This window comes from Pithys albifrons, chromosome 8, assembly GCF_047495875.1.
Source record: "Pithys albifrons albifrons isolate INPA30051 chromosome 8, PitAlb_v1, whole genome shotgun sequence".
Taxonomy (NCBI): Eukaryota; Metazoa; Chordata; class Aves; order Passeriformes; family Thamnophilidae; genus Pithys; species Pithys albifrons.
The window spans coordinates 35269079-35297057 of record NC_092465.1 but is presented as its reverse complement, the minus strand read 5'-3'; the positions used below and the strand labels follow the sequence as shown (position 1 = coordinate 35297057).

General features: G+C 47.7%; 1 protein-coding gene across 13 annotated transcripts in view; it reads left to right on the top strand.

The window, feature by feature from the left end:
* Positions 1 to 27979, top strand: part of TRPM8 (transient receptor potential cation channel subfamily M member 8) — a 103561-nt gene that overhangs the window by 60585 nt on the left and 14997 nt on the right. For 5 of the 13 annotated variants that reach the window (XR_011698437.1, XM_071562355.1, XM_071562364.1 and 2 more), the window contains exons 1-14: positions 13365 to 13484; positions 14543 to 14616; positions 15719 to 15875; positions 17767 to 17944; positions 18277 to 18449; positions 19733 to 19907; positions 20843 to 20910; positions 22416 to 22613; positions 24316 to 24418; positions 24839 to 24957; positions 25302 to 25592; positions 25920 to 26015; positions 26903 to 27032; positions 27495 to 27640. Coding sequence is in view for 12 of the 13 variants with exons in the window: in XM_071562355.1 (XP_071418456.1) it covers positions 13365 to 13484; positions 14543 to 14616; positions 15719 to 15875; positions 17767 to 17944; positions 18277 to 18449; positions 19733 to 19907; positions 20843 to 20910; positions 22416 to 22613; positions 24316 to 24418; positions 24839 to 24957; positions 25302 to 25592; positions 25920 to 26015; positions 26903 to 27032; positions 27495 to 27640 (2028 nt within the window). In the remaining variant the exon portion in view is untranslated. Of the gene's footprint in view, positions 1 to 738; positions 810 to 2076; positions 2101 to 2402; positions 2520 to 9352; positions 9443 to 9722; positions 9806 to 12461; positions 13097 to 13364; positions 13485 to 14542; positions 14617 to 15718; positions 15876 to 17766; positions 17945 to 18276; positions 18450 to 19732; positions 19908 to 20842; positions 20911 to 22415; positions 22614 to 24315; positions 24419 to 24838; positions 24958 to 25301; positions 25593 to 25919; positions 26016 to 26902; positions 27033 to 27494; positions 27641 to 27979 lie in introns of those variants that run through there. The other 8 variants (XM_071562359.1, XM_071562358.1, XM_071562362.1 and 5 more) reach the window with 7 other exon arrangements.

Below are 27979 nucleotides of genomic sequence, written 5' to 3'. Positions count from 1 at the left end.
ATTCCATATCTAGAATCCAGGATATAAGTCAGGTCACCGGTTATTACACAACTCTGGCAACTGGTGGAGACAAGAGGAAAGGCTGAGGGAATTGGGATCATTCAGACTGGAGAAGAGAAGCTTTGGTGTGACTTCATTGGCCCTCCCAGGACCTGAAGGGAACCTGAAAGAAAGATGGAGAGAGACTGTACAGGGGCCTGGAGTGCCAGGACAAGGGGGAATGTTTTCCCACTGCCAGAGGGCAGGATGGGATATTAGGAAGGATCCTTCCCTGGGAGGGTGGGCAGGCCCTGGCACAGGTGCCCAGAGAGCTGTGGCTGCCCCAGCCCTGGAACTGTCCTAGGCCAGGTAGGACAGGGCTTGGAGCCACCTGGGCTGGTGGGAGGTGTCCCTGCCCATGGCAGGGGGTGGCACTGAGTGGGCTTTAAGGTCCCTTCCCACCCAGACCATCCTGTGATTCCATGGTCTATGGCCAGAGCAATGCACAAAGCAGCCTGCTGAGCTCAAGGAATCCCTGGGCTGGAGAACAGCAAGGGTTTGTGCAATAGGTTTGGTTTGTTTGGGCTGTGACAGTGGCACTCTTGGGAATGTGCTCAGCCTTACAGGCTCTGATGAGGGGACAGGTCTGTAGAGCAGCTCGGGGGCTTGGGGAGGGCAGGAGTTGGTCTTTCTGGCCCTGGAAATCCAAACAATTAATAACAGAAATGCTGGGTCTCCCATTTCTCTCTCTTTTCACAGAATCATTTGAGTTGGAAAAGACCTCTGAGACAGAGTCCCTTTGCTGCGTTCACACTGATTGAGCCACACGTGTATGTACTTGCTCCTGATTCTCCTGTTACCCCTAAAACTGTGACTATTGGACACCTGAGAAGGGCATTTTCCCGATAGGCAGTGGAGGGGGGCAGTGTGGTGAGTAAGGGACTTGGAGCTGACTGCTGTGAACGGGTCAGACTGGGATGTGTGGAGGGGACTTGGGCAACATAAACGCTCAGCAGAGCTCTTGCTGTGCTGGAAACTTGCTTTAGAGATGGACTTGATTTTCAGACACCAACTGTTAAGCTGGTCCTTTCTCCATTTAACCTCACCCTCTATGTAATGGAAAATTACTGCCCTCTCATTGTCTTTGTCCTGTTGCAATCCTAAATACCCGGAGATGTTTATCCATGCTGTTAATGTGTAGTAATGGGATTGCTATTTTAAAAATCGATACGGATCTCACACTAGAGAAGAAAGGCTTATAGATTGGTCTGTCAAGAGCTGTTTTAGTAGATCTGTCTGACATTTGAGACACTTTGCCCAAAAGTACTCTTTCAGTTTCAAATTACTCCTTAAATGTTGCTGCCTGCAGATTGCAGGCCGAGCTGTCAGAGTGGGAACCTTTCCCTGCAGCTTCAGAGAAGCTGGAAATCATAAATGTTTTCATTATTTTTCTCAATTGATGGAGAATGTGTTCTCCCCTGAATTAGGGAGAAGCAGTTTGAGACACATGCTCTACTTCTGTGGTTGCAGCCATCTGGTAGGAGGGAGAAGCTGGAGAGTTGGGGATGATGGGGAAGTTTAGAACAGATCTTTCTAATACTGCCACTCGCAGTGTGAAAAGCTGAATGGTGCTGACTTGCTGAAGACTCTTTTGAGATGCAAAGAATTGCTAGCAGATGGGATATACACTTACAATCTAAGTATTTGAAGCTGGCTTTAATATCCTTTTTATATTTTAACCATATTCCCTACCCTCCTTATTTCCTTTCCCAGCTCTGTGTAGTGTGTCTGTGGTGCTCTGTCAGTGTCCTCCCAGCTTTTCTTGTTCCGATTCTTAGAGGCCTGTTAATTAGCAGTAATTGCAGTAATTCTTCAAATTCAGGGCCATGTCTTCACAGTGTGTGTTCTGGTAAGAGTCTAAGACCAAAAAAATGTTACCAGTGCCACTAACTTGAAGACTTACAAGTCTTTGAAGAATTACTGCTGCTGTTGCTCTCTGCAGGACTTAACAGTGCTCAGAGAACTGCCAGAGTTTGGCAGTGTCGGTGTCTCCACGGTGGTTCTGTCAGATCTGTGGCAGTTTGTTTCTGCTTCCCCCTTTTCCCTTGGATTCCCACTGAGGTAACCTCGCTGCATTAAACATTCTCACACTCTCACCTGCACTTCTGGTCCTGGGATTGAGTGTCTTCAGCCTTGTAACTGAAGTGTCTTGGGGAAGGAATGGGTGGCTGCTTCTTGTGCTGCTGAGGGTGGACTGGAGGAAAGGCAAGAGGGACCAGGGTTGGAGGATGTACTGACCTTACAGAAATGCAACACTAATGGGCTCTAGAACCATTTACTGCCCCAGTCTATGGTATCTGTTCAGGTAGGGAGAGCAGGAGGGGTTTGTCTGATCCCCTTTTTGCTGCTGGTTGAATCTGCAGGTGGAGACTCTGGTTTTGGTGCAAATGCTGCTCTTTATCCTCCCCTCCTGGCTGTGAAACCTGGGGGATGTCTTGGGAGCAGCAGTTCCTACAGCAGCTCTCTGGAAGTAACTCCAGGTAAGTGGTGCACCTTGGGCTTATGCTGTTCTTCCCCTTAAAGTTGATCCAACCCACCCAGGTCCCCAGACACCACCTTCTCATGGGCTTGGGATAGCAGTGAAATGTGTGAGTGGATCAAATTCATGGTTTACTCTAAATCACTTACCTTTCATTTTAATGTTACACGATGAACACAAAATCAAATTGATCAACACCCCTTATAAAGAGCACATTGCTCAGTGTTTTTAAGCACATAGGCTTGACAGCAGCAGCTGATTAATTATTGAGATAGTGGTCAATGAAAGAAATATACCTTTGCTACTTTATAATTACTTGGAAGCTTCTTCATAGATTTTCCATGAATCTTTTCCTTGTAAGAATCTGAAAAAGTGTAGTCAGTGTTTGTTTGCTTTCAACTATAGTTTTCAGTGGGTATTGACTGAAACAGTTTCTTAATCAGTGTGGCCTCAGCATCCAGGGCACATTTTTCCACTGGCTCCATCTCTTCCTCCTCACCTCTCCCTGCGAGCTGAAATTCCTGTCAGAGCTGCTACATCTGTCTATTAATGTTGCCTTGAGTGTTTCTTTCTTAAAGGCTCTTTTTAGCTCAAAACTTTCTGAACCTTCCTGTCTTGGGGGGGGGGGGGGGGGGGGCAGTTCTTGCTCACTGACCTGAGCTAAATTTCTTGGAAGCAGCTTCCCTCCATCCTCCTACTTTTCTCAAACTGACTTTGCAGCAGCAGCTGTGCTGAGAACAGAGAACTAAATAAATAATGTGAGGAGGAGTTGGGTCTTGTGTGTGAAGGCCACTCAAACTAAGAATTCAGTCAGGTTTTCCCACCTCAGACCTGGGCTGTGCCTATCTTGTTTTTTTCCCTGTGAATTTGACAATAGTTCTTGTGTTCTGTTTGTCTCTCCATTCCCTGACACCTACTTTTTCATTGCTTCCTATTTCAGCAAATTTAATGAATCCAGCTTTTTAATTCAAACCATGAAAGTGTCCCTGGCCTCTCATAATTGTTTTCTAGAAATGAGTTGTTCAGAGGGATCTGGGGTGAGTGCCACAGCTGGTTTGATTTCCACCCTCACTTTGCAGCTGAACATTTCTCCTGGCACACTCTCAATATTCCTCCAAGGGATTGATGGTTGTCCCTTTGTTTTCTGTGGCAGCAGGAAAACAAACAGAACAGCAGGACTTGTCCAAGTTACCTCTGGGCAGGGATAGGGAATAGGCAGCATATTCCCTAGAGCTGCCAGGTTTGCTCCTAGCTCAGCTGGAGGTTGGTGATTGCCTGAGTGAATGTTTGTGGTGCCCTCCCTGGTAAATCCTGTCCTGGGGTAATAAAAATGTCCTGCACTGGATCTGTGGGATGAAGCTGAATGTGCCAGTGCAGTTCCCTGGCACAAGATGCCAGTGCTGTCCTGGGCTGGGCTGGAGAGAATCCCCCCACTGGGATATTTGAGGTCCTTCCAACCCAAACCACTCTGTGCTTCTCTGATAGTAGAAAAAAAAAGTAGCCTGAGGATGTTCAAACACAAGAAAAGGGCCTGGAGAGGCTGTGGGATTTATGTCCTCTGAGCTACTGAACCACGCTCAGTTCAGTTCTGACTAACCTGGATGTCTGGAGGTGCCTTCCCACTTACCCCACTCTGGTTACCAGGCATCAAAGGCATTTTACCCAGGATACATTTGGATATCCAGTTAAGTGCACCCTGTCGTGGGGGAAGCTGACACTTTTAGCCCATGGAGTGGTGTGAAATTGGAGTTAATGTGAGAGCTTTGTGTGCTGCACCCAGTTCCCAAAGAACGGGGGCTTGGATAGTCCCAGGCATATGTTCATTTTCACTCAATCTGACAGTGTGTTTTAGTACTAGGGCTCTGTGAAAACAGATGTACTTCTTCACTGGAGCACTTTCTTTGGATTAAATTACCATTTGAGAGCATTTTCTTTGGTGGTACCATTTGTCTTTGTGCCACATGGCTTTGATTTCTGTGTATGATCTCAGACATGCAAAACAGGCTTATGTATAAACTCTGACTAGAAAAACACATTGTTTGGGATGGCTCATTATGAGCTTTACAGCAGTGAGTGATAGCAGTGATTACTGAGGAGAGCAGGCTGAATTTTGCAGCAATATTACCATGAGCCTCAATGAGTCAATGAACTTGTTATTTTTCTTGAACATTCTGGGTATACCCAAGTGGACTTGATTATGGAGGTTTGTGTCCTTCCTTTTGAAGAAGGTGGGTTTGATGAAGTTCAGTTTTGATGCAAATGTGAAAAGTACTTATTGCTACTTGAAAACTGCATGTTTTTTTAGTTCTGCCAGTTTTCCTTGCTGGCTCTGTATCTTCAGGCAGTGCTGGGTCAGTGCTGACACCTCCCTGGGATCACCTGCAGTTGGATTCCTCTGGGTTACTGCACATCTTTACTTTAATTCCAGCCAAATTCCCAGAAACCCCTGGAGCTGGAGAGGAGCTGTGCATTGAAACTGGTGGGAGTGTCTCCAATTCCAGTGTGTTGACTAGAGGTTCCTTGTTCCTTTTTGTTTGGGTTTTGGTGGTTTGTTTTGGTTTTTTTTCACTTAAATCTGATCTCAAGCATCCAAAGCTTTTCCTCTCTCCTCCTCATTTTTAAAGCTTAATGAAACTTTCTCAGAACATTTCCATCAAATTAAGTGCATAAAAGCCTGAGGTGCCCAGTTTCTAGTCACTCAGCATTGATAAGTTGAAAATTACATAATTATTTTTGGTGGATTTATTTTTTTGAATTATTTTTAGGGCTTTTACAGAAAGAATCTGCCAGTGTTCTGTTCGTACCTATTAATATTTCACACCAAAATGCACTTTTAAAGCTTTCTGGGCTGACATGCACATGGGAATGACTTCATTGTTCTTCAAATGTGATGCACTCTCACACTTAGAGGAAATCCAAGTGCCTGCATTTAGGAATATAAATTGTCAAAAAGGGTTTTAAATGCTTGTGAGCAGCAGGATGGGTGATGAGAGAGGGTTGTAACTCTGCTCTGTTGTAACCCAGCTTTCAAGGGCCCATGATATTGGGACTTTATCTCTGCAAGGTCAAACTTGTGTTTGTCCAGGAGATTGTCCTTTCAGTGAGAGGAGCTCCACACTCAGACTAGTACTTCTAACAGAGTTAAATTCCATCAATAATCCCTTTTTTGAACAGTTGAAATATCAGGAATTACCAAAATCCTGCCTGTGTTATCTGATGGCTGGTACTGCATCCCACTGCTCCACACACACAGAAATAGGAGTTAATATTGCACTGCCATAAAAAAGAACAAACTGGGGGAAGTTTATCCTTGTCCTGTTGCTTGATTTGAAGTGTCCTCTGCTTTCTCTCAATGCTTTTGTGGGGTGCCTGTTGTTGGAATGTTGATCTGCCATCTGTGGAGCTGCTTCAGCTGTTCTAAGCCTGAGCTGGGAAATGGTAAGGCACAAAAAGGGAACTTCCCAGCTGGTCTCCACCAAGATGAGCATTCAAGGAGCCAGGTGAGGCAGAGAGAGAAAGGGCATGAAGTTGAAATGGCAGATAATATTCTTCATTTCTCCCTGTTTGTTGTGCTCATTTTGTTCAAGGTGCTTTTGAGGATGGGGAAGTGCTCAAGTATTACCTTGTAGTTCCTTTTAAAAACTTTCATTGCTTCCTCCCCTGCTTCTCCTGCTATTGAGAAATGGAGTGGCTCAGCTGGAAACACGACAGAACAGCTCTGCCCCAGGGGTTATGGATCAGAATCCCAACAGGAAAGGGTGAGGACACACACAGGCTGTTCCCCTGTTCCAGCTGAGTTGCTGCAGTTTGGGTAAAGAGAGAAGTGCAGTGTTACCCCAGCAATGAAGGGGTACAGAGGGCAGGTCATGCACAGCAAATGAACTCTTGGCAGCTGCTGGGTGCCTTTTCCCTGCCCAGAAACAGGAGCAGTGTTAACAGCTGGCAGCCAGAGCCAAAGGAATCCAGAGGGATTTCTGGGATGGGAATGGTCCCTGTGAATCTCCATGCAGTACTTTGAACTTCTGTGCTCAGTCTGTCTGTTCTAGGACAGTGCTTGACATTTTGTTCTCTCTGGTGACCCTTGGGGAGAATTTAGACAAGGGCATGGTGGTGATTCACACTCTGCACAGAAAGTATTTCCCTTTCTTGTCCATTTGATCCATCATGATATTAACCAGTGGCTTCTGTGGAGCCTCAGCTTTGAAACCCCATATACCAATCTATGGTGGGATGTTGTCTTGAAACATTGGGTAATAATCACAGATTACCAGGAGGGTTTGGGTTGGAAGGGACCTTTAAAGCTCATCCATTCCAGCCCTGCCATGGGCAGGGACACCTTCCAGCAGCCCAGGTAGTTATAAAATGTGTGGCTCAAAGCTTGGCCAAAACAGGGTTGTTCCTAAAAAAAGGATTTCATGGCTGGCAATAGTGATTTTAATGCTGTCAGCCCATTACAGTCTCCTTGGCATTAAAAATTTTCCTTGGTGTGGTGAAGTGAGACTAACTTAGTTTATAAAAAAACAATCACAAAACTCCCACACAAAATGAACTTCACGGGAGAATTAGTATATGTTAGAGGCAGATAGTGACAGAACAAGGGGAAATGGTTTTAAACTAAGAGAGGACAGGGTTGGATTGGATATTGGGCAGAAAACCTTCATTGTGAGGGTGGGCAGGCCCTGGCACAGGTTGGGCAGAGCAGCTGTGGCTGCCCTTTCCCTGGGAGTGTCCCAGGCCAGGTTGGACAGGGCTTGGAGCAACCTGGGAATAGTGGAAGGTGTCCCTGCCCATGGCAGGGGGTGGCACTTGGTGGGCTTTGAGTTCCCTGCCCACCCAGACCATTATGGGATTCTGTGGTATTATGTAACTTCAGAGGCATCATCAGTTCTGCCTTCACCCACAAAAAGCCCCTTGTAAACTCTCCTGGGTCCTGGGATAGAAGGGGATTTTCTACCAGTCATGGAATTAAATCCCATTGTAACTATTTTTCTGCACAGTGGGGGCTCCTGGGCTCAAATCTCTCTAGTTCTTCAGGCACCCTTTTCCTTAAATCTGCTCTGGCTTTATGCTTTATAAAAAATGATCACAAGGTTTATTCACATGCAGAAGCATCTTTCTCCTTACACTTCTTGTCTGCTCTTGGTCCAATGGAAAATGCTTTTATATCTGTCTGACTTTTCATTGCTCTGTAATAGAAGTGCTTGCTGTCTTTTGATTCCTGTATTGATAACAACAGTGCTGAGGATGAGGATGACAGCTCTTCCTTCATTCATCATAGGACCAGCTCTTTGGCCAGGATCCATGCCAGCTCCATTTGATTGTTCACAAATACCCCTATTTAGTCCAAAACCACAGTTACAACTTCTGTGAATTGGAAAACACGGGAAATGCTGTGCAGTTTGGCAAATTCTTAGTGAAATATCTGTTGGGGTCAAACCTGATTTGCTGGAATACAGTAAATATTAACATATTACTGTGGATTCAGAATATCTGTAGATGTGTTCTCAGACCAAGAATGCAGGAGTGCTGGGAAGTGGGAATTATTGTCCATGGAGGAGTCACTGTCTTGGAAAATACTGTTTATCTTTGTCCTAAAAACTTCCTGACATGTTCAGAGAGTTTCTGAATTATACTTGGGGTGCCCAATTTCTTACTTTTGAGGTATGTGGGGATTTGATTGGGCTTTTCCTTCCTCAAGAGGGAGTCACTGAATGTCACAGCAATAGCAATTGCTCTTAGCAAAGAGAAAAGCTTTAAGTTCAAGGCAGGAGCCCACCAGATTACTCCATGCTGAGTGTCAAACAGCAAACTAAGGCACTGACTAATAGTTTTGTTGAGTCAAAACATCCCTTGTAAAATCCTGTTGCACTCACCAGTGCTTCATAAAGTTGTAGAAAATTAGATTATTAGGTGTTGATTTTACAACTGCCTCATTATCTCCTGCTGCATTAAAACCTAATCGTTGATTCCCACAGGCATTTTCTTACACCCCTGGGTTTCCAGCAGTGCTGTTGGTGACAGAGGAGCTGCAGCGTTGCAGTCCTGCAGTCCGTGGGCAGCAGGTGGGGCTGCAGGGATTTGTGGGATAAAGACTCTATATCAGATAAGGTTATAGAGAGGGACGTTTATTCCAGGCCCGGGTGCAGGGGGAGACTCCTCCAAAACACTCACACCTGGTCGAGTTAACAACTTGTTTATATGCAAGTAATTGATACATATTCATTATTTCTTTATGCATAAAGAATTATTTTCTTAGAAAAATAATGAGTTTTGAGAACTGATCTGTCTTCTCCACCCTGTGCACTTTTTTCTTGTGTTTTTCCTCCTGGTAATTAGGGGTGAGGTTCTCTGGTGGTCTTTGGGGATGAAGTTTGTTGTCTTTTTTGTGTCTTTTTTACCTTTGGCTCAGAACTGCTCCAAACCAGATCTGGTGGCAATTATAACCGGTCTAATTGGCGAATTTGTCTAATTATCCTGTTTGTTTGATGTATTTTCTGATTTATCTTTGTTTCATAAGGTGTCCAGTCTGTTTTAGTTATGTAAGAAATCCCTCAGGCCCCTTAGTATAGAAGCTTCAAGGCCAGGTCCTACACATCTGCGCCTGATGGTTTTTGCCATATGCTGAGCTACTTTATATAAGGTGATTTATATAACAATTATTAAGCAAATTCTGTGATAGCTGTATCGATTAATAACATCAATCAATAAAGGTAAGTCCTTGGGGGGCTGTGGGGCGAGTTGTTGCCCCCGCAGGTATGGCCGAGTTGCCCCCCGGGGGCGGCTCTGGGCCCCCCCCCCCGGCTGTGGCCAATGCCCCGCTCCGCTCCAGCTGCCCTCGCCGCTGATGTGATGCTGGGCAGCCCTGCCGGTCCTGCCGCTCTCCCGTCCCTCCCTCCCGCAAGACAAGGCGTGACACGGCTCGAGGTGAGGCTGGCTGGGTGGGCAGGGCTCGAGGTGGGGCTGGCTGGGTGGGCAGGGCTCGAGGTGGGGCTGGCTGGGTGGGCAGGGCTCGAGGTGGGGCTGGCTGGGTGGGCAGGGCTCGAGGTGGGGCTGGCTGGGTGGGCAGGGCTCGAGGTGGGGCAGGGCTCGAGGTGGGGCAGGGCTCGAGGTGGGGCTGGCTGGGTGGGCTGGGCTCGAGGTGGGGCTGGCTGGGTGGGCTGGGCTCGAGGTGGGGCTGGCTAGGTGGGCTGGGCTCGAGGTGGGGCTTTGCCAGCCGGAGTGCATCAAAACCTTCCCTCTGAAGCCGCGATCGCAGTAGGATTGCTGCGGCATATCCTGGGGACTTGGGTAAGTCTGTGCTGCGTGATTAAACGCTTATGGGTTTTTTTATCATTATTTTTTTCTGTCCTTAAGAATATATGCTTAGAATTTGCTGGATTTGAGGCAGTGTTGCAGCGGAGCTCGGAACACCCTCTGCTTTCTGAGGTCTCTCTCACAGAGCCCCTTGCTGGGATTGTGTTAACGCCAACAGTGCTTATATTTATCCGGGAGCTTCCTGGGAAGGGAAGCTGCTCTTGCTTTTCCAGTTGTGGGCAAGTTTTTATAAGCCTCTTTATTAGTCTCTTTAGAACTAGCTGGTTTTTGGCACTTCTCCTTTTAGTCACCTCCAAGCTGAAGATTTTTTTGGAATATGTTCCTTTTAGTGCTATGGAAGTCAGAGTATTAGTCTTGTGTTTTAGGGGATTATTCTAGTGTTTATCTAATGGTTATTACTCTCAATATGTGTTATTTTAATGAAGTTATGCTTTAATGCGTTAAATATATACTTAATGGGTTGGACATGTGATAGAAAATGAACTGTTTGCCTGTTCCGTGAACTGCAGCTGTGTCACATCTTTTAAAATAGGTGTAATTGCTGCGTTATCTGTAACACTTGTGGAGTTAATGGGGGTCGCTCACTGGTCCCGGCTGGGCGCTGGGGTTGGTGAGTGGTCCCAGCTGGGTGCTGGGGTCAGTGATGCTCTTCAGAACCTAAATCTAAAATCAAATCCTGTGTCTTCAGGGCTCCTTCGTGCGCTCAAACTTTTATGTTTATTTGCAGCACGTTCATTCTTATAAATTATTTAGAAAAGCAGCAAAGCAAACTTGAAATCCTGTGGTGTTTGGAATTAATAGGTGAATGCCCTTGTTTCCTTTTAATCTTCCCTGTCCAGTGATGTCCACAGTCAGTTCCTTGGTGTTAAACGTATTAAACAAACCAACAGCATGAGTAAAGCTCAATAAATAAGTTGCATAGATGCAGACCAAAATATAATTTCCCTCCATGGAGCTTTTATTTGGAATTACAGCTTTGAAAACATCTTTGCACTGAGCATTAATGATATGAAATTATAAGCATAGCTTTTTGGATTATTAGGAGATGTCTCCCAATGCAGAGTTGCCCGAGTGCTCCTCCCTCAGCTGCCCGGTCTGTCTCCTGAGGTTTCCTGCAAATGTGACTGACAAGTGTTTTTTGGTGTCTGTCTCACGTTGCCAGGTTGGAATCTCTGTGTGTTTTGGGTACAGCTTTCCTCCCTGCCTTAGTGTTCCGTTTGCCCCACTGGGTGAAGTCTCTGGAATAAACACTCCCACACTGCACTTGGCCCTGCTCATTAGTGGCTGTGGCTGACCAGCTTTCCCTGGTTCTGTCAGGGTTTCCTCCTCAGCCACTCCTGGATCCGTGATGAACAGATTGTCCATCGAGGGGTTCAAAGCACAGGGCATTGTTGCTGTTTCTCTGGGCCGAGAATCCCAAATACCTGCGGTGGGGTTTTGTGGGAGGTGATTTCAGCCCTGCCTTGGGCAGCTGTGCCAGGGCTTGACAGTCCTTTCAGTGGACAAATTTCCCTCAATGTCCCCCCTGCCCTGGCCCAGCCTGATGCTGTGCCCTCTCCTCCTGTCCCTGTGCCCTGGAGCAGAGCCTGACCCACCCTGGCTATCCCCTCCTGGCAGGGATTGCAGAGCCAGAAGGTGCCCCCTGAGCCTCCTTTTCTCCAGGCTGAGCCCCTCCAGCTCCCTCAGCTGCTGCTCCAGCCCCTTCCCTGGACACACACCAGCCCCCTCAGTGTCTTTCTCTGGGGACCCCAGAGCTGCCCCAGCACTGGAGGTGCCCCAGCAGTGCCAGCACAGGGACAGGCACTGCCCAGCTCCTGTGACACAGCATGGCTGGCACAGCTCAGGGGCCACTGGCCTCCTGCCCACCTGGGCACACCTGGGCTTGTGTCCAGTTCCTGTCACAGCACCCCCAGGGTCTTTCCAGCCCTTCTGCCCCAGCCTGCAGCCCCCTGTGGGGTTGGTGTGACCCCCGGGTGGCACCTGGCACTTGATTGGCCCTGTTGCCCTTCACAGCATCAGCCCCTGGATCCAGCCTGTCCCAATTCCTCTGCAGAGCTTCCCACCCAACTTGGTGTCATCTGTAACTTCTGAGGGTGCCCTCAATTCCCTCATTCAGATCATCATTAAAGACACGGGGCAGGTCTGGCCTCAGTACTGAACCTCGGGGACACCACTGGTGCCTGGGCCCAGCTCATTTAATTCTATTTCCCATCACTCTGAGCCCATCCACCTCTTTCCATCCTTTTGCTGTTTCTTGGGCCTGAATCACGCCTGTTCTGTGCAGAATCTGGGAAGGAAGAGGAAAGCTGTTTTCTGTGCTCTTCCATCCCTTAGCAGGTATGGAGATCCCAGAGGTGCTGCAGGATTGGGGGAGCAGCTGAGGGTTCCTGCCATGCACTGTGAATGAGTCAGTTGTGCTCCCCCTCCACACAAAGTGTTTTTCAAAGAATTTTTAAAATAACCATAAAATATAAATATATGTAGTTTTGTGCAATCCTGCCTTTTCTTTCTGCTTTGGAGGTTGCTCCCATCACACTTCTGTCATTTTATTTACAGCTGCAGCCTGTGCAATTCCTATGGTGTCAAGGACCCTCAGGACGTTGTGTCACACTTGCTGGTTCTTGTCTCTCCCAAGTCACGTATTTCCTGGGGGATGCTCAGCAGGGCTGGAGGATGAGTCTGTCTGTATCTGGGAGGGGTGCTTTGTGCCACACAGTCACAGGATCACCCCAGAGCACCCAGCCAGAGGAACAGGCAGGAGAGAGAACAGTGTTGGAAGGACTGGTGGACTTGGAGCTCACCCTGTTAGCTGGAAAATGGCTTTCCTTTCGGGAAAAGCCTGCTGTTATGTCTGTATTATTCTGTTCTGTGCAGTATTATTCAGAAAGCGACATGAAGGGAATTTGGGTATTTTCAATAGGATGATAAATAGTCTTGTTCTGTCCTGTGCTGCAAGTGCAGTGATGCTCCTTCAAAGACAGTGAGTTTGATGCTGTGATGTGCTTTAGAGGGCAGGTCAAGTCAGTTTGCTCCCACGTGTGACTTCCTATCTTTGCGTCCAATGCCCTTTGAATCCACTGCCCCTTCGGACTGCCCGTGTTAGCTGTGGTTTTTCCAGGTGTGGACACACCTGCGGGGTTGGCACTCCCACCTGCAGTTTGTGTTCTCTGTTCCCTTTCGGTTTGTAAATACTCAGGTTGGGTCCTGCTCATTGGCAGAAACGCTGACCAGCCGAGTCCTGAGCTGCCCGACAGAGACAGAGGGGTAAGCTGGGGCAGGGATTGGAACAGAGTGGCATTTGAGGTGTGTTCCTTTCACAAACCATGTTGCCTTGGAGCTCTTTGGGAGTGGGGAAAGAAAGAAAAAAACCTCTTTGGTATGAAATAACAGAAAAGCTTTTGTCTTAATGCTTTGCCTTTTAAGGATTGATGTATTTCCTAATTCTGTATGCTGGATTCAGATAATCTATGCCTTGTCTTCCTGGAGTACCAATTGTCCTTGCTGATGTGTAGTGATGGAAATGTGCTCCTCCATGTCGCTCTTCCAGGTTTCCATGGGCACCATGAGACACCGAAGAAATGGCAATTTCGAGAGTTCCAGGCTGCTGTATTCCAGCATTTCCCGCAGCATGGACGTGACCTGCAGTGATGCCGTGAGTACCTGGTCCCTCCTGTCTCGGGAATGGGCCACGGTGGCTGAGCAAGTTCAGGAGGAGGGCGATGGGTTTGTCGCTTCTCCAGTTACCGAGAAGTTTTCCCTCCAAGCAGTAGCAGTGATTTGCTGGTGCTGTGAAACTCTTAAGGATGTATTGCATTCCTTGGATCCCTGTAGCTCTTTGTCTTACATCCTTAGTATTTTCTGGGTTTTAATCCTTTTTCACGTATCAGAGGCAAGTTTGTCTGTGGAAAGGACCACCCCAACCTCTTGACTGAACTTGGTGGGAGACTACATGTAATTCTGTTAAACATCCCTTCGTGCCTGGATGATCTGCTGATCGCAGCCTTGTCTGGCAGATTCCCTGCTCCTGAAGGGCTCAAGAGGCCTCAGGGGTGGTTCTTGGGGCTTCAGCAAGTGCCTCCCACACCCTTTTGTGTTTATGGTCTTGCAACCTTGTGACTTCTACTACTTAAATATATTCCTTTCCATTTTCTTTGTTTTGCATCTTACGCTTCAAATATTCTTCCACTTGGAATAACTTCCTGTAACTGCTGCTTAACCACAAGGGTTGTGTCAAACTGGTCAACTAAACTGTGCGTCTTTTCTCTTTGTCCTGAGCTAAATCTTGCCTTGCAAATCCAAGCTGTGATTGAAACCAAACCAACCCCCAATCCTTTATCAGCAAGTGAGAATTTCTCTGTGCTTTGGTAGCTCTCAGAGGATGGATTTGCATTCCCCTGAGCCCCTGAAGCTTCAAGGTTAATAGGAGAGGTAATGGTAAAACAAGCTGGAGAGGCTTTGTGTGCCACTGAGCTCCCACAGAGCTTGACTGGAAGTTGTTCGAGTCTCCTTCGAGGGGTCTCTGTGTATTGCATTAAAATAACCCCTACCCTGGAAAACATTGATGTATTTTTTCCCCCTCTATTTTTACTCTTGGGAAGAGCCAGGGTTTGCCATAGTGTTTTAAGCAGTATCTTTGTTTAAATTGACTGCAGCTACTGAGGTTTCTTATTTTGTGAGTTACCAGAAATAAACCTAAATATTATTTTCCAGGATTTGGCCAACTTCATCCAAGAAAACTTTAAGAAGAGAGAATGTGTCTTTTTTACAAAAGACACCAAGTCAATGTAAGGAGATACTTTTCCCTTGTTTTGCAAGGGTGGGTGTCTGGGAGCTGAGGGTGTTTGTCTTCTAAGGCAGAGTGTGAATGGTTGTTGTTGTGGTTGTGTTGTTTTGGTTTTTTTAGTAGTGAATTTAGCAGTGCACCCACACCTGGGTCCAGCTCGTCTGAGCTACCCCACAGATAACTTGATGCAACCCAAGGGGTGTGACCTTCCAGCAGGTCTGTCATAGGGTTTAATATCCAGTTCCCTGTTTGGAGTAGAACTGTGGGCAGTACACAGGACCTTTTAAGGATGCAGTGCTACTGTTGGTGTGTAGCAGTGCATGTGTGTATCCGAGGTTTGCATAATTTAAATTTTCCTTTTAAGCCAAACCACAAATTTCATTCACAAGCCTTTGCAGCAAAGACAGAGACTCAGGTTTTGCTTGGGTTGATGTTCTATTAAGAGAGGATATTGTCCTGGCTCTGTTTTCAGCCAGAGGTACTTGTGCAGTGTAAGTTTGGGGATCACAACGTTGCTTTTGGGTTTTTTTGGGTTTTTTTGTAGTCTTATGTGAAAAATAATCAAACTAATGCATCTGCAGAAGTCCTAATACGGAGTTCAGAGGGCTCTCTAACCCCATTCTCTGAAGCTGGGAGGAAAAATACCTCAGAGACAGTGGGAAATTAGTCTCATTGCAGCAAGTCTTACTTAGGGTCCTCCGGTGCCACCTAAAATGGGATGCCTGGCAAAGGGCACAAAGGAGGGAAGAGCTGGTTCCTCTCACCTTCTTTTCCTCCAAGCTCACGGGGAAAGGCTTGCAGAACTTGCTTGGTTATTTTTGTTTAGGAGTTTTTAAGGTAGGCTGGTTTGATTTGTAAGCTGGAGCAGAGGAGAGGACATCTCCCTGAAGGGCTGGCCCAGAGCTGTGTTCCCTTCCCAGTGTTGGGCAGGAGCACCTCGAGGGGGAGAGAACAGGATTAAGTGCTGGTCTATTTTGTCAGGTTGTAAGTCCAAGTAGCCACAAGTGGTTCTGTAGCTCCACCTGCTGCTTTCCCTGCTGCCAGAGCTCCCTCCTCTGTGCTCAGGAGAACTGTGGCCTCATGTCTGTTCACTCTTCTTTCAGGGGAAACTTATGTAAATGTGGATACCCTGAAAACCAACACATAGAGGGCACTCAGGTGAACACCAGTGAAAAGTGGAACTACAAGAAGCACACGAGGGAACTTCCTACTGATGCCTTTGGGGACATTCAGTTTGAAAATCTGGGAAAAAGAGGCAAGGTAAGTGGATGGATAAGAGTGTTCTTGAGGCCCCTGTTGGGTGCCAGTGGAAGCTCCAGCAAAACAAGGAAGGTGAAGGTAAAGTGGGTTTTATTCAAGCTGATCTAAGAATTGCTGTCAGTTATCAGTGAGGAAGATTTATACCCTGACTGGTGCTTCTTAAGACAGATGAGTCCTAAAAAATTCTGGTGAGAAATCAGATATTAAGAGACCCTTAAACAGGTTTGAGAACAGTCTGAGAGTTGAGATTGTTCAGACTGGAGAAGAGAAGGCTTCAAGAAGACTTTAGAAGGCCCTTCCCAGTGCCTGGAGGGTCTGCAGAAGAGCTGGAGAGGGACATGGGACAAGGGATGGAGGGACAGGGTAAGGGGGAATGGCTTCCCACTGTCAGAGGGCAGGGATAGATGGGATATTGGGAAGGAATTCCTGTCTGTGAGAGTGGGCAGGCCCTGGCACAGGGTGCCCGGAGAAGCTGTGGCTGCCCCATCATTCCTGGAAGTGTCCAAAGCCAGGTTGGACAGGGCTTGGAGCAACCTGGGCTGATGGAAGATGTCCCTGCCCATGGCAGGGGATGGAATGGGTTGAACTTTAATGTCCTTTCCAGCCCAAACCATCCTGGGATTTTACAAAATCTCAACCCTCTGTAAGTCCTGCTTTCGAGGTCCTTGTTCTTGCTGTGCCGCTCAGACCCTGTGACACACAGAGCATCACAGCCGCTGTACTTTGTTCTGGGAGCTGCCAGTCCCCAAAAGCTGCTCTGGATCGCGGCCGTGGTCGGGGCGCACCATCCGGCGGTGCCACCAGAGGGCACTGCTGTGCTGTGCACGGCCGTGCTGAGCCGAGCGGTCCTGAAGGGGTTTGCTGGCTCACCAGTACAGTTACTGGTAGCCCTCCCGCTCCTATGGGGAACCCGCTCCTTGTAAACACCCAAAGCTTCATGTGGCTGAAGCTTCTTAGAGCAGAAGCTGTGGGAGTCCCTTGGCTCTCCTGTGAGGGTGCTGGAGCCTGCCGCATCCTCTGTGATGTTCTGAGCCCAATGCCTTCACTCCTCCCGGGAACCTGTCCTGGAACACATGAGTGTGTTCTTTCATCCAAGCTCAGTGTCTCAAGATAGGGATTTTGCTTCCTCAAACGAATCCTTTTGGTTTTCCTCTCCTGTAAATACTGGGCAATCTCTACAAAATCCTCCATGATTCAGGTCCAAGCTTCTCCCTTTCATCCCCTCATATGAAACAGCCGTGGCTGTTTTCTAAAAGTCCATCACACCAGTGATGGAATTGTGATGAGACTCTTGAATAGCAAAGCAGGACAAAGCCAGAGAGGCCTTTACATAAATGGAGACACAAGTGGATCTGTCTGAAGCCAGATTATCTCTGTGCTTTTTGGCATTCCCATCCAGTTTTCAAGCTTTACAATGTGTTTGAAATAGTTATTTGTTGTACTTGTGTGTTTAGACAGGGATGCTGTGCACATGGAGCCTGGAATTTGTAGTTCCTTCAATTAAATCTTTGATAGCATAATCAAAATACAACTGTCATTATTATTAGTTCACTTGCAGTGATGCGTGCACTGATTGATAACATAAGATGCAAATAGCACTGTTACAGTTAAGTTGTTGTACTGGTGGTTCATCCTTGCAGTGTTCCTCTGAGCCCCAAGGTCTGTGCTTTTGCCTTCTTTAGAGGAAGGTGGGTCGGGTGCCTGGTTGCAGGGGAAGGATGGAGGTGCTTTAGAGGAGGAAACAAGGATTTCACCCTCCCTTTACCTCTTACCTGCTGGCTGTTGGAGTGAGGCTGTGCACTAGAGAAGGAAATGCAGTCCCTGGTCTGTCCCCAGCCATCGCTGTTTATTTATCCCGCTCTATTTGTTCTCCTGTTCCCTCTCACCCCAGTACATCCGCCTGTCCTGTGACACAGACTCCGAGACACTGTATGACCTCATGACCCAGCACTGGCACCTGAAAACCCCCAACCTGGTCATCTCCGTCACGGGGGGAGCCAAGAACTTCGCCCTCAAGCCGCGCATGCGCAAGATATTCAGCAGGTTGATCTACATCGCCCAGTCCAAGGGTAAGGACCTCCCTTGTGTTTGCTTGCTGCAGGTTTGTGCTGGAGAGGCAGTAACTCAAAGGGTGGGAAGGAAAGCAGAGCAGCCTGTTTTGTTTCTGCTCAGCTGCTGAGTTTGGGATGTGTGTGACCTCCTGGTTTGGAAGTAACAGGGTTGAGAGTTATCTGTGGGGTTCTGTGGTGGCACAAGGTGGGCTGTGTAGTGTATCTTCTGTGTTTAATGGAAAATTGAACAGCTGTTCTAAAGGGCACAAAGGGGGCTGGCTTGTTGTATCTTCAGGCACTGTGAGGGCGGGTGTTTTGCTGCGTTCCCCTGTCACTGGGTGTCATTCCAGGGGCCTGGATCTTCACTGGGGGCACTCACTACGGGCTGATGAAGTACATTGGGGAGGTGGTCAGAGACAACACCATCAGCCGCAGCTCTGAGGAGAATGTGGTGGCCATTGGCATCGCAGCCTGGGGCATGATTTCCAACCGGGAGAGCCTCATCCGCTCTCCTGACAGCGACGTAAGCAATGGGCAGTTGTGGAGTTGTTAAGGTTGGAAAAGACCCTCAAGATTATCAAGTCCAACCACCTACCCAGCACTGCCACCATGTTCACCATTTAACCATGTGCCCAAGTGCCACACAGATGGGTTGGTGGGAAAAGAAAGGGGAGTTTTGGCCTCTTCCCAGAACAGGGGGAGCTGAGGTGTCGAAGATGGTCTCACACAGCAGGCCTGGTGGGGAAGATTTCGACTGAGATAGATTTGAGCATGTCTGTAGGAAAGTTCAGCTGGTCCAACTCCATGTCTGGTGTTGCATTAGGATGACCTCTTCCATGGTTATTCTAGCTCCAGGAAAATCTCTATGTACTCACCTGCAGGGGAGATTCCCATGAGCTGACACACCTTGTACCTGCTGCTGTAGTTAAGGATCTCAATTGATACTGTCATCTGACTTTGCGTAGCTCCCTTTATCACTAGACGTTACAGAACATGTCTAAAAAACCATCCTGTTTGATAAATAACAGGAGATGAGTTATTGAGGGCTCCAAGGAGGTTTGAGTGTTGAACAGGATGACCTCAGGAGGATCCCTTCCAACGTAAGAAAAAATCCTGTGGGGTATTGAAATGGATGTGACTCTTGGGGATGGTCCTGTGCAGGGCCAGGAGTTGAACTCGATGATCTTTCTGGGTCCCTTCCAACTTGGCATATTCTGTGATTCTTTGAAGAAAGTTTGCCACAGATCCAATATTTCTGGTGGCTGAAGGAACCAGGAATTTAACTGGATCTCTGAAAGGGCTAAACTGTTGCAAATAATTTCCCACTGTTGTGTTGACTGAGGGTCATCACTAATCAGGCAGCTCTTGTAAACAAAGACTTTCTCTGTAAATATTTATGGTCTTGTGTTAGGTTGTCTCACTGCATTCTGCTGCTGTTGGTATTGCCAGTGAGCAGAGTGTTGAGTCAGGAGATTTGGACTCTGAAACGATGAGGAATAATTGGTGGCTTGGGGTTCAGCTGTTACTGGATTGTCATGGAGTTGTAGAATTGTTTGGGTTGGGAGGAGCTTAAAGCCCACTCAGTACCACCCCCTGCTATGGGCAGGGACATCTTCCACCAGCCCAGGTGGCTCCAAGCCCTGCCCAACCTGGCCGGGGACAGTCCCAGGGATGGGACAGCCACAGCTTCTCTGGGCACCTGTGCCAGGGCCTGCCCACCCTCACAGGGAGGGGTGTCCCTGTCCTGGCAGACTCATGCATGCCCTGCCCTTGGGTCTCTGTGTAACGCTGTGCCTGTGCTCCCAGGGGAACTACTTGGCCCACTACATCATGGATGACCTCAAGAGAGACCCCCTGTACTGCCTGGATAACAACCACACCCACCTGCTGCTGGTGGATAACGGCACCCACGGGCACCCCACCGTGGAGGCCAAAGTGCGGACCCAGCTGGAGAAGTACATTTCGGAGCGGGTTATCCCAGGTGTGTGCGGGGTCGGGATAGGGATCATCTCCTGCTCCTCCTTGCATGCTGTGGGGCTGGTGCACAGGGATTTCCTGGGGATAACAAAGCAGTGGCAGCATCCTGTGCGTGCTGAGCTGGCAGGGATGTGTGTGTGAACTGCATTGCACCTTGAGCGCTTTCAGGAGCGACCAGACCTTTTCAGAGCAACCCCTGCCCTCAGTTTTATTCTTTATGTCACAGCACATGCCCCATTCCATCCATACAACCCTTCCCTCGCTTCCTGATGGCAGCTGGCACACATCCCACCTAACACTGCATTCCAGGGAGCTGAGACACAGCTACACAGGAGCTGAAATTAGGGTTTTCCCAGAGTTTTTATATATGAGGGTGATGGAGCCACCTGCAATGTTTGTAAACAATTTCTCTTTCACCCTGTTCTTTACCAAAATGGGGCGGGCGGGGAGGGGGAATTCAAGACCTTAATGGGCAATTCTTAATCATAGAGTTTTTTGGGGTGGTGTTGTTTGGGTTTGGGGCTTTGTGGAATGTCTCTCAAACACTTGCTGCTGGAGTTAGAGCATCCTTAGCTTTCCTTCACAGCTGAGAATGTGAGCTCAGAGGATTTGTCTTGAACTCGTGGTAGGAACCTCTCACCGAGACTCAAAATAGTCAAAGCAGTATGAAAATACAATAAAATCATGTGGTGGAGACTGTGTGGCTAGGAAAAATGATGATTTCTGGAGGGAAAAAGCTTCTGGTAGAGAAGGGTGTCTGAAGCAGAGTGTTAGGCAAAACTGAGTTTTCCTTAAAAACAGGAAGAGCTGTTAATAACAAAATCAACATCAAACCAGTTTTTTCATGAACTGCTCAGGAATTTTCATTGCACTCAGGAAAAAGTAGTTGTTCAAACTGTATTTAATCCTTTTCCTTTTTTCTTTTGGCCTATTTCACAGAATCTAATTATGGTGGGAAGATTCCAATTGTGTGTTTTGCCCAAGGTGGAGGGAAAGAGACTTTGAAAGTAAGTTTATTTCCTTTTACTTATTTCCAGGAATGACAGCAGGGAAAGACACTGCTCCAACACTTAAGGCAGATTTTACTCCACAAGCAACTTGATAAAGTTACTGTCTTGCTATTAACTGAAGCTTGTCCAGCACTTGCTATAAAATGACTTTGCTTACAATTTCAACTTAGGGAGTTTGTTTTAGTTAAAAGATTCTGTGCCAAATTTCTGCTTTGGGGTGACATCTTGGAAAACTGGGCTGGGACAGTTCACAGTTGTCTTAATTCTTCCAATCACAAAGTGGGTTGGAAGGGACATCAAAGCTCACCTCATTTCAGCCCCCTGCCATGGGCAGGGGCACCTCCAACTTGTGAATGTGTTTCAGTGTTAAACCCCAGGATTGTTGGTTCCCCACTCACAGTGCTGGAGTGAAGGTGAGTGGCCTGAGGGAGGAGCAAAGGCACAGGACACCAGGGAATTCAAAGCAGGGCATGTGGAGTCAGGCTGTGTGGGAAGGTTTTAAACCCCCTGTGATGTAAAGCACGCACTCCAGAAAGCCACATTAATCTAGCTGGTAAGAAAAAACACCTTGCCTTTGTCAGACCTGCTCCCCAGTTGCCAGGAGGAACGTGCGTGTGGTTTTTCCAAGTTCATTTTTTGATTTTATTTGTTTTTCAGTTCTCACAAAACACTCTCTTAGCTAGTAGGTGTATCTTTGCAGTGCTTGATGATAACTTGCATGGACCCTTAGTACAGTTTGCTGGCAGACAGCTTGTGTTGCAGTGACTGTCTTCAGTGTGGTGACAAAAATGAAATCATCATCTGCTGTTGTGGTCTTTGCAACAGGAGGGATAAGGGTCCTTCCATCATGATTTCAACAAGTGTTTTCTTGCTATTAATCTGTATACAACGTTGCTGTGTGAGAAGTCAGAGAACTGGCTACCTGGAGGCTTTCAGTAACATCAGAGTTCCATGTTCTCATGATGCTACTGAAGTGATCTCTCTGTAAAACATTGCTGCCTGTCTCCAGCACATAAATCCAGAGCCCTTCCCCTCAGCTGTGGTGGTACCTGAGCAGTGCTGTGCCACAAACCAGCAGTGACTGCACCTGGGCACTGTTACATGACCAGAATGCCATTTCCACTTGACAGTTGTCTGGATTTGTTGGTCAGCTCTAAAGCTGAGCAATCTGGGATAGTGGAGGGTGTTCCTGGCCACGGCAGGGGTTGGAATGAGATGAGCTTTGAGGTCACTTCCAACCCAGACCATTTGGGGATTCCGTGAAAATCTGGTGGATGGTGAAGTCTGTCCCTTAGTTTCTGTGGGTCTCTTTACAACTCTGTCATTTGATGGGTGATGTTTTAAAAACTTGTCCCTGGTAATGTATGAGTGCATAGTAACAAAAAGGTTCTTCTGGGCTGTGGGGTTCTGTTCTTCTCCAGGCTTTCTTCCCTGGTGGCAGGCTCTAATAAGTAACATAGTCATGCTGAGAGCTGATCCCCTCTCCCCCTCTGCCTCCCCAGTCCATCAACGTGGCCATCAAGAGCAAGATTCCGTGCGTGGTGGTGGAAGGCTCTGGCCGCATCGCCGATGTCATTGCCAGCCTGGTGGAGGCAGAGGGCGCTCCTGCCTCCTCCTGTGTCAAGGAGAGCCTGCTCAGGTTCCTGCCCCGCACCATCTCCAGGCTCTCGGAGGAGGAGACGGAAAGCTGGATCAAGTGGGTAAGTGTGTGGTGCTGTGGCAGCTAAAAGTGGGAGAAGGGTGGAGGGATCCAGGGATGTTGCTGTTTGGGGATACCTGTGGGATGTGCTCCCTGCCCCGTTCTATCTGTGTGGATTATAAAAAAGGAAAATTCCAGTCCCAGGGACTGGGATAAAAGGAGGTGGGGAGCCACAGTGTTTTGGAAAGTCAGCACGTGCCTAGTTCCAGGAGAGCTAAGGCCAGATACCTTGTGACTGCCTGCTCCTTGGTGCTTGTGGTTCCTCTGGAGCACTCCCTGGCTGCTGGATGTGTCTCCTGGCTGATGAGCTGGTTGGAGTTACAGTTCCACAATTGCTCAGAGACAAAAGGTTATTGCTGCTACTCCATAGACTTTCAAATTGTAGTGTTTCTTCTTCAGGATTCTCTCATTTCTTCTATAAGCTCTTATATTAAGGCACACAGGAAGAAAGGCATGGGGCAGGAGGGGTTCCCACCAGGAGTGGGATGTTTAGGACAAGAGGCTCCCTTGGTCAGTGTTCCTCACCATCTCCACTGGGACTCTGTTAGGTTGACTTACTATCTCTGTATGTGTGGGATGCAGTTGAAGGCACAACAGTGTACATACACCAAAAAATGTTTCTCTTGCCCTTCTTTGCACCTTGGGCCAGAGGAGAGGAGCCTTCAGGATGTGGTCACCATTGTGGTCCTGTTGTAACTGTTTATTACAAGTGCTTTCTAGAGGCTGGGCAGACTGGAGAAGTGAGGAGAGCACCTGCTGCTTTAGGTTCCTTGGTGCAGTCTCAGGAGCCTGTGGTACCTCTGGTTACCTACTCCTCAGGGGGACCTGTTCTTAAATGTTTACTGTCCTTAATAGGAACAGAAGGCAATGCAGCTCCAGAAAAATCTTGTGTTATTTTGCAAACACTTAATTCAAAGAATGCCCTATCTCAGTGAACAACCCATTATTCAAGCTAATTGACTTTCTCATTTGTCTGCTCAATGCTTGGTCTCATTCTGGGGTCTGATTCTGTTTTCCTCTCTTGGTTGATGACTCCCTGCCCACCCTCACAATGAGGAGTGACTGCAGCTTCACAGCCCAGTCCAGGTTCAGAAGGGGGCATGGAAATTGTGATGCCCTTGTTGCTCTGTGGGCCTGGGGCTGTGACATCCACACTGAAGAGGAGGAACTCCCCTCTGAGCAGAGAAGGAGCCTCTGGTTTCCAGAAGGATCTCTGGGCTGTGTGGGTCTGCTGAAGGCACCTCCTCCTTCAGTCAGGAATGGCCAAGGTTCTTAGTCTGTGTGCTAGAGTGAAAGTAACTCCATAAAGCTCATTATGTGAGAAATGGTCTCTGTTTTCAACAAAGGACAGGGAGACAGAGACTGTTCTCTAATAAACTGTTTGACATTGGTTGAAACTTGTGTGTCACAACCTTTTTTAATTTACAAGTAGTTTCTAATTACTGAGACTGTATCTTTTTGGTTCTGCATAGCAGAATCACAGGTATTTGCTGTATCTTCAGAGGATAATTAATGTTGTACTTTGGTGGCTTTAAGATAGATCTCATTATCTACTTCTGTTTGGACTTATTTATATTTTAACTGTGTGGAAACAGCAGTCATGAGAAGCAACTTTTCTCAGTGGTGGGAAGTTTCTTTTTAAAATGCTCTAGGAGATGAACTACTAAACAGCTTTGATTGCTTTGAAATGGCACTTTTTGTAGATCAAAGAAGTCCTTGAGAACCCTCATTTACTGACAGTGATCAAAATAGAAGAAGCTGGAGATGAAATTGTGAGCAATGCCATTTCCTTTGCTCTGTACAAAGGCAAGTAATTGTTTTTTTTCTGGTTTGGGTTTGTTAAAATAAATGGGAAAAGATGGTTATTTATTTTCCAGAACAGCTTTCCTTAGATCAGTGGCATCTCGGAGTCTTGCCACAGAGTAGAGCTTGTCTTTGTCTGGGATGGTGTGGGCGGGATCTGTTAGTGTGGGTGAGATCCCAAGCAGGTACTTGGGAAGGGGTTTAGGAGGGCTTTGAGGAGCTGCTGAGGCCTCATTGGGAACCCTTTTGTGTAGAGGGTGCAGAATTTTGTACCCTGTGTTGGACCATAAATTTCTGAGTCTTCAGCATCCTCTAAAAGCCATTCAGGAAGATGGGAAAGACACTTGGGAGGAGTGTGGGAAGCAGGATAAGCATGCCAGGAAGCTCTGGGGTCTTTACCTGGAGGTTGCTCCCCCTCTGCAGCTTTCAGCACCAACGAGCATGACAGGGATAACTGGAATGGGCAGCTGAAGCTGCTGCTGGAGTGGAACCAGCTGGACCTGGCCAGTGATGAGATCTTCACCAATGACCGGAACTGGGAGGTACAGACCCCTCCTGTGAGAGGACAGGGGGCTGCCAGGAGAGGGACAGCCCAGAGCTCAAGGAGCATTTAGACAATGCTCTCAGGTGCAGGGTGGGCTTGTTGGGGTGTCCTGGGCAGGGATGATCCTTGTGGGTCCCTTGAAACTCGGGGTTATCCCATGGTTCTGTGGTCACTGGTTGCAGAGGTGAGCTGCCCATGCCAAAAGTGTCCTGGGCCATCCACCAAAGGCAATTACATGCAGAAAAATGCTGGTGAAAGCGTGAGTTAGCCACACATCAGGCCTTAGGTGAGCTTCGCAAGTCTCATGTGCTCCCTAATGTTTGCTTTCCCACTTCCTCCCAGTCTGCTGACCTACAGGATGTGATGTTCACGGCCTTAGTGAAAGACAGGCCCAAATTTGTCCGGCTCTTCCTGGAAAACGGCTTGAACCTGCGCAAGTTCCTCACCACAGAGGTCCTGAGGGAGCTGTACACCAACAACTTCAGCAGCCTGGTGTTCAAGAACCTGCAGATCGCCAAGAACTCCTACAACGATGCCCTCCTCACCTTCGTGTGGAAGATGGTTGAGGACTTCCGGAGGGGCCTCAAGAGGGATTACAAAAACAGCAAGGATGAGATGGAGATACACCTGGCAGTAAGTGCTGCATCCCACTGGGAATGAGGTTGGCTCAGCTGCATTGCTTAAAGCAGGAAGTGACTTGGACCCAGATGGCCTTTAATGCCAGCTTTGGGAAGAACAGGGAGAGCCGTTCTTGCAGGTGAGGTATAAGGCTTTAGTGTAAATACCAAATGTAACCTGACTCCAAGCAGTGTGTCAGGAGTGGCAGAGAGCTAAGAGGGGGTCAGTGGGCTGGCTACAGAAGAAAGAAGATGCAAACAAGAGAGTGGCAGGCTTGGATTTGTTCCAGTTGAGAACCATTTGGTGAGCTCAGGTCTGAGGGATTGTTGTGCTCTCTTTCAGGAGGAGTGTCCTATCACAAGGCACCCATTACAAGCTCTGTTTATTTGGTCAGTTCTTCAGAACAAGAAAGAGTTGTCCAAAGTAATTTGGGAGCAAGTAAGTTGAATTCTCCTTTATTCCTTACAGTGGGGTTCTGTGTCTGCTTTATAGGCCTCTGAAGGCTCTGGATTCATGTTCAACCACAAGAGATGACTCCAAGTAGGTTTAGTATTGCCCATTTTGTGTTTGAGTGTGGATTTCATACTTTCATTTCCTGAGGTCATGTGTGAGTCAGCAGGCCAGGCCAGCTGTATCTTCTTATCTGTGCTTAAGCTTGGATGCTGAGTGCCCAACCACTCCACATGAATGGATTCTGATTCCAGGTGTTTAATTGAAGCCTGTTTCTAATTTGAATCACACAGTACATTCAGTGATGGCAGGATCAAATACATATTTCTCAGGCTCTAAATGTGAGCCTGATGCAAGCCCAGCTAATGGATCTTCCTGCTCACAATGGTCTTGGTGTGTGAAATGGAGTTTTGCTTCCCTGCATGGGTGGATGTTTTAAATGGAATGAACTGGGCAGTCCTGGGTACACCCAGCTGGTCCAGCCTGGTGGACAGTGAGGATGGCTGTGGCTCATGACACAGCAGACCCTCTTGTGAATCTTCAGTCAGAGATGCCAAGCTGATGTGAAACTGTTGAAGAGCAGATCTTTTCAGACTGGTCATGGAGCTGTTACCAGTCCACCACTCTGCTGGTTGCCATTCTGTTGGTGGATTCCCAGTCTTGACTGGGAACTGAAAAATTGTAAAGAGGGGAATTATTTTTTAAGAATGTGTCACCTTCCCCGTGGTCTGGGGAAAGGTGACCCCTCCTGTGGCAGCATGTTGGGATGAGATGGTCTTTAAAGTCCTTTCCAACCCAAACCACTCTGGTTCTATGACTCTGTGACCATGTTCCTTTCACAGAGGGATTTGCATGACTTGGCTCTCTCTCCACAGACCAGAGGCTGCACTTTGGCAGCCCTTGGGGCCAGCAAGCTCCTGAAAAGCATGGCCAAGGTGAAGAATGATATAAATGCTGCTGGTGAGTCTGAGGAACTTGCTAACGAGTATGAGACAAGAGCAGTGGGTAAGTGCCTTCTCTTCAGGTCCTTTAGAAATTTAGTAGGAGGGGTCAACAAAGCATTTCCCAGGGAAAAAGCATCAGATTCTGACGTTTTCAGCCCTTAATTTGGGAGTGACTAATTCATTAAGTCAGTGCCAAATGGAATGTAAGAGAAGATGAAATAGGTAGATACAGAGTAATTTAAGAAGTTTGTATTTTTCTACTCCCATTTTCTCGTGTAGATCTCAACACAATGCTGCCCTGTGGGAGCTGGTTTAGTATTACAGGTTTCCATCCAGACATCAGTTCTAACACTGCAGGGGGGGTTGTGCAGCAATGCACGTGTTGTTCTCCTGTGGTGACAATGTGAACAGAGTTCTTGTCTGCATGCAGTGACGCTCCAGGTGTGTCACAGTGAGGACACAGCTGCCCCCAGGTTGGTGGGAGGTGAGGCTGGAGCTCACTGTGTGCTGCCTCTTCCCCCAGAGCTGTTCACCGAGTGCTACAGCAGTGACGAGGAGCTGGCTGAGCAGCTGCTAACCTACTCCTGTGAGGCCTGGGGAGTGAGCAACTGCCTGGAACTGGCAGTGGAAGCCAAAGACCAGCAGTTCATTGCCCAGCCAGGGGTGCAGGTAATGGCAGTGAAAAGGAGATGCATGGCTGACTGTAATTCCTGTCACCTGGCAGGGTGTGTGGCTCCAATTCTGGAAACAGGAGGTGGCTGCTTTACCCATAAATGATGAGTTGGGAGGGTAAAATCTTGAGTTAAAGCTGGAAATCATAATGAGCTGGATGGTGGAGACTGCCTGAAGTGATTTCTGCCTTGGCACAGCTCTGTGCATGCCCAGTGTGGATTTAATGCCCAGTGTGGATGGGCATTACATAAAAGGTGCAATGATTTGTGTGTGTGTTATCAATCAGGTGAAGTCCTGTTCTCAGCCTCACCTTGAGCTCCTCATCACAGAGGAGAA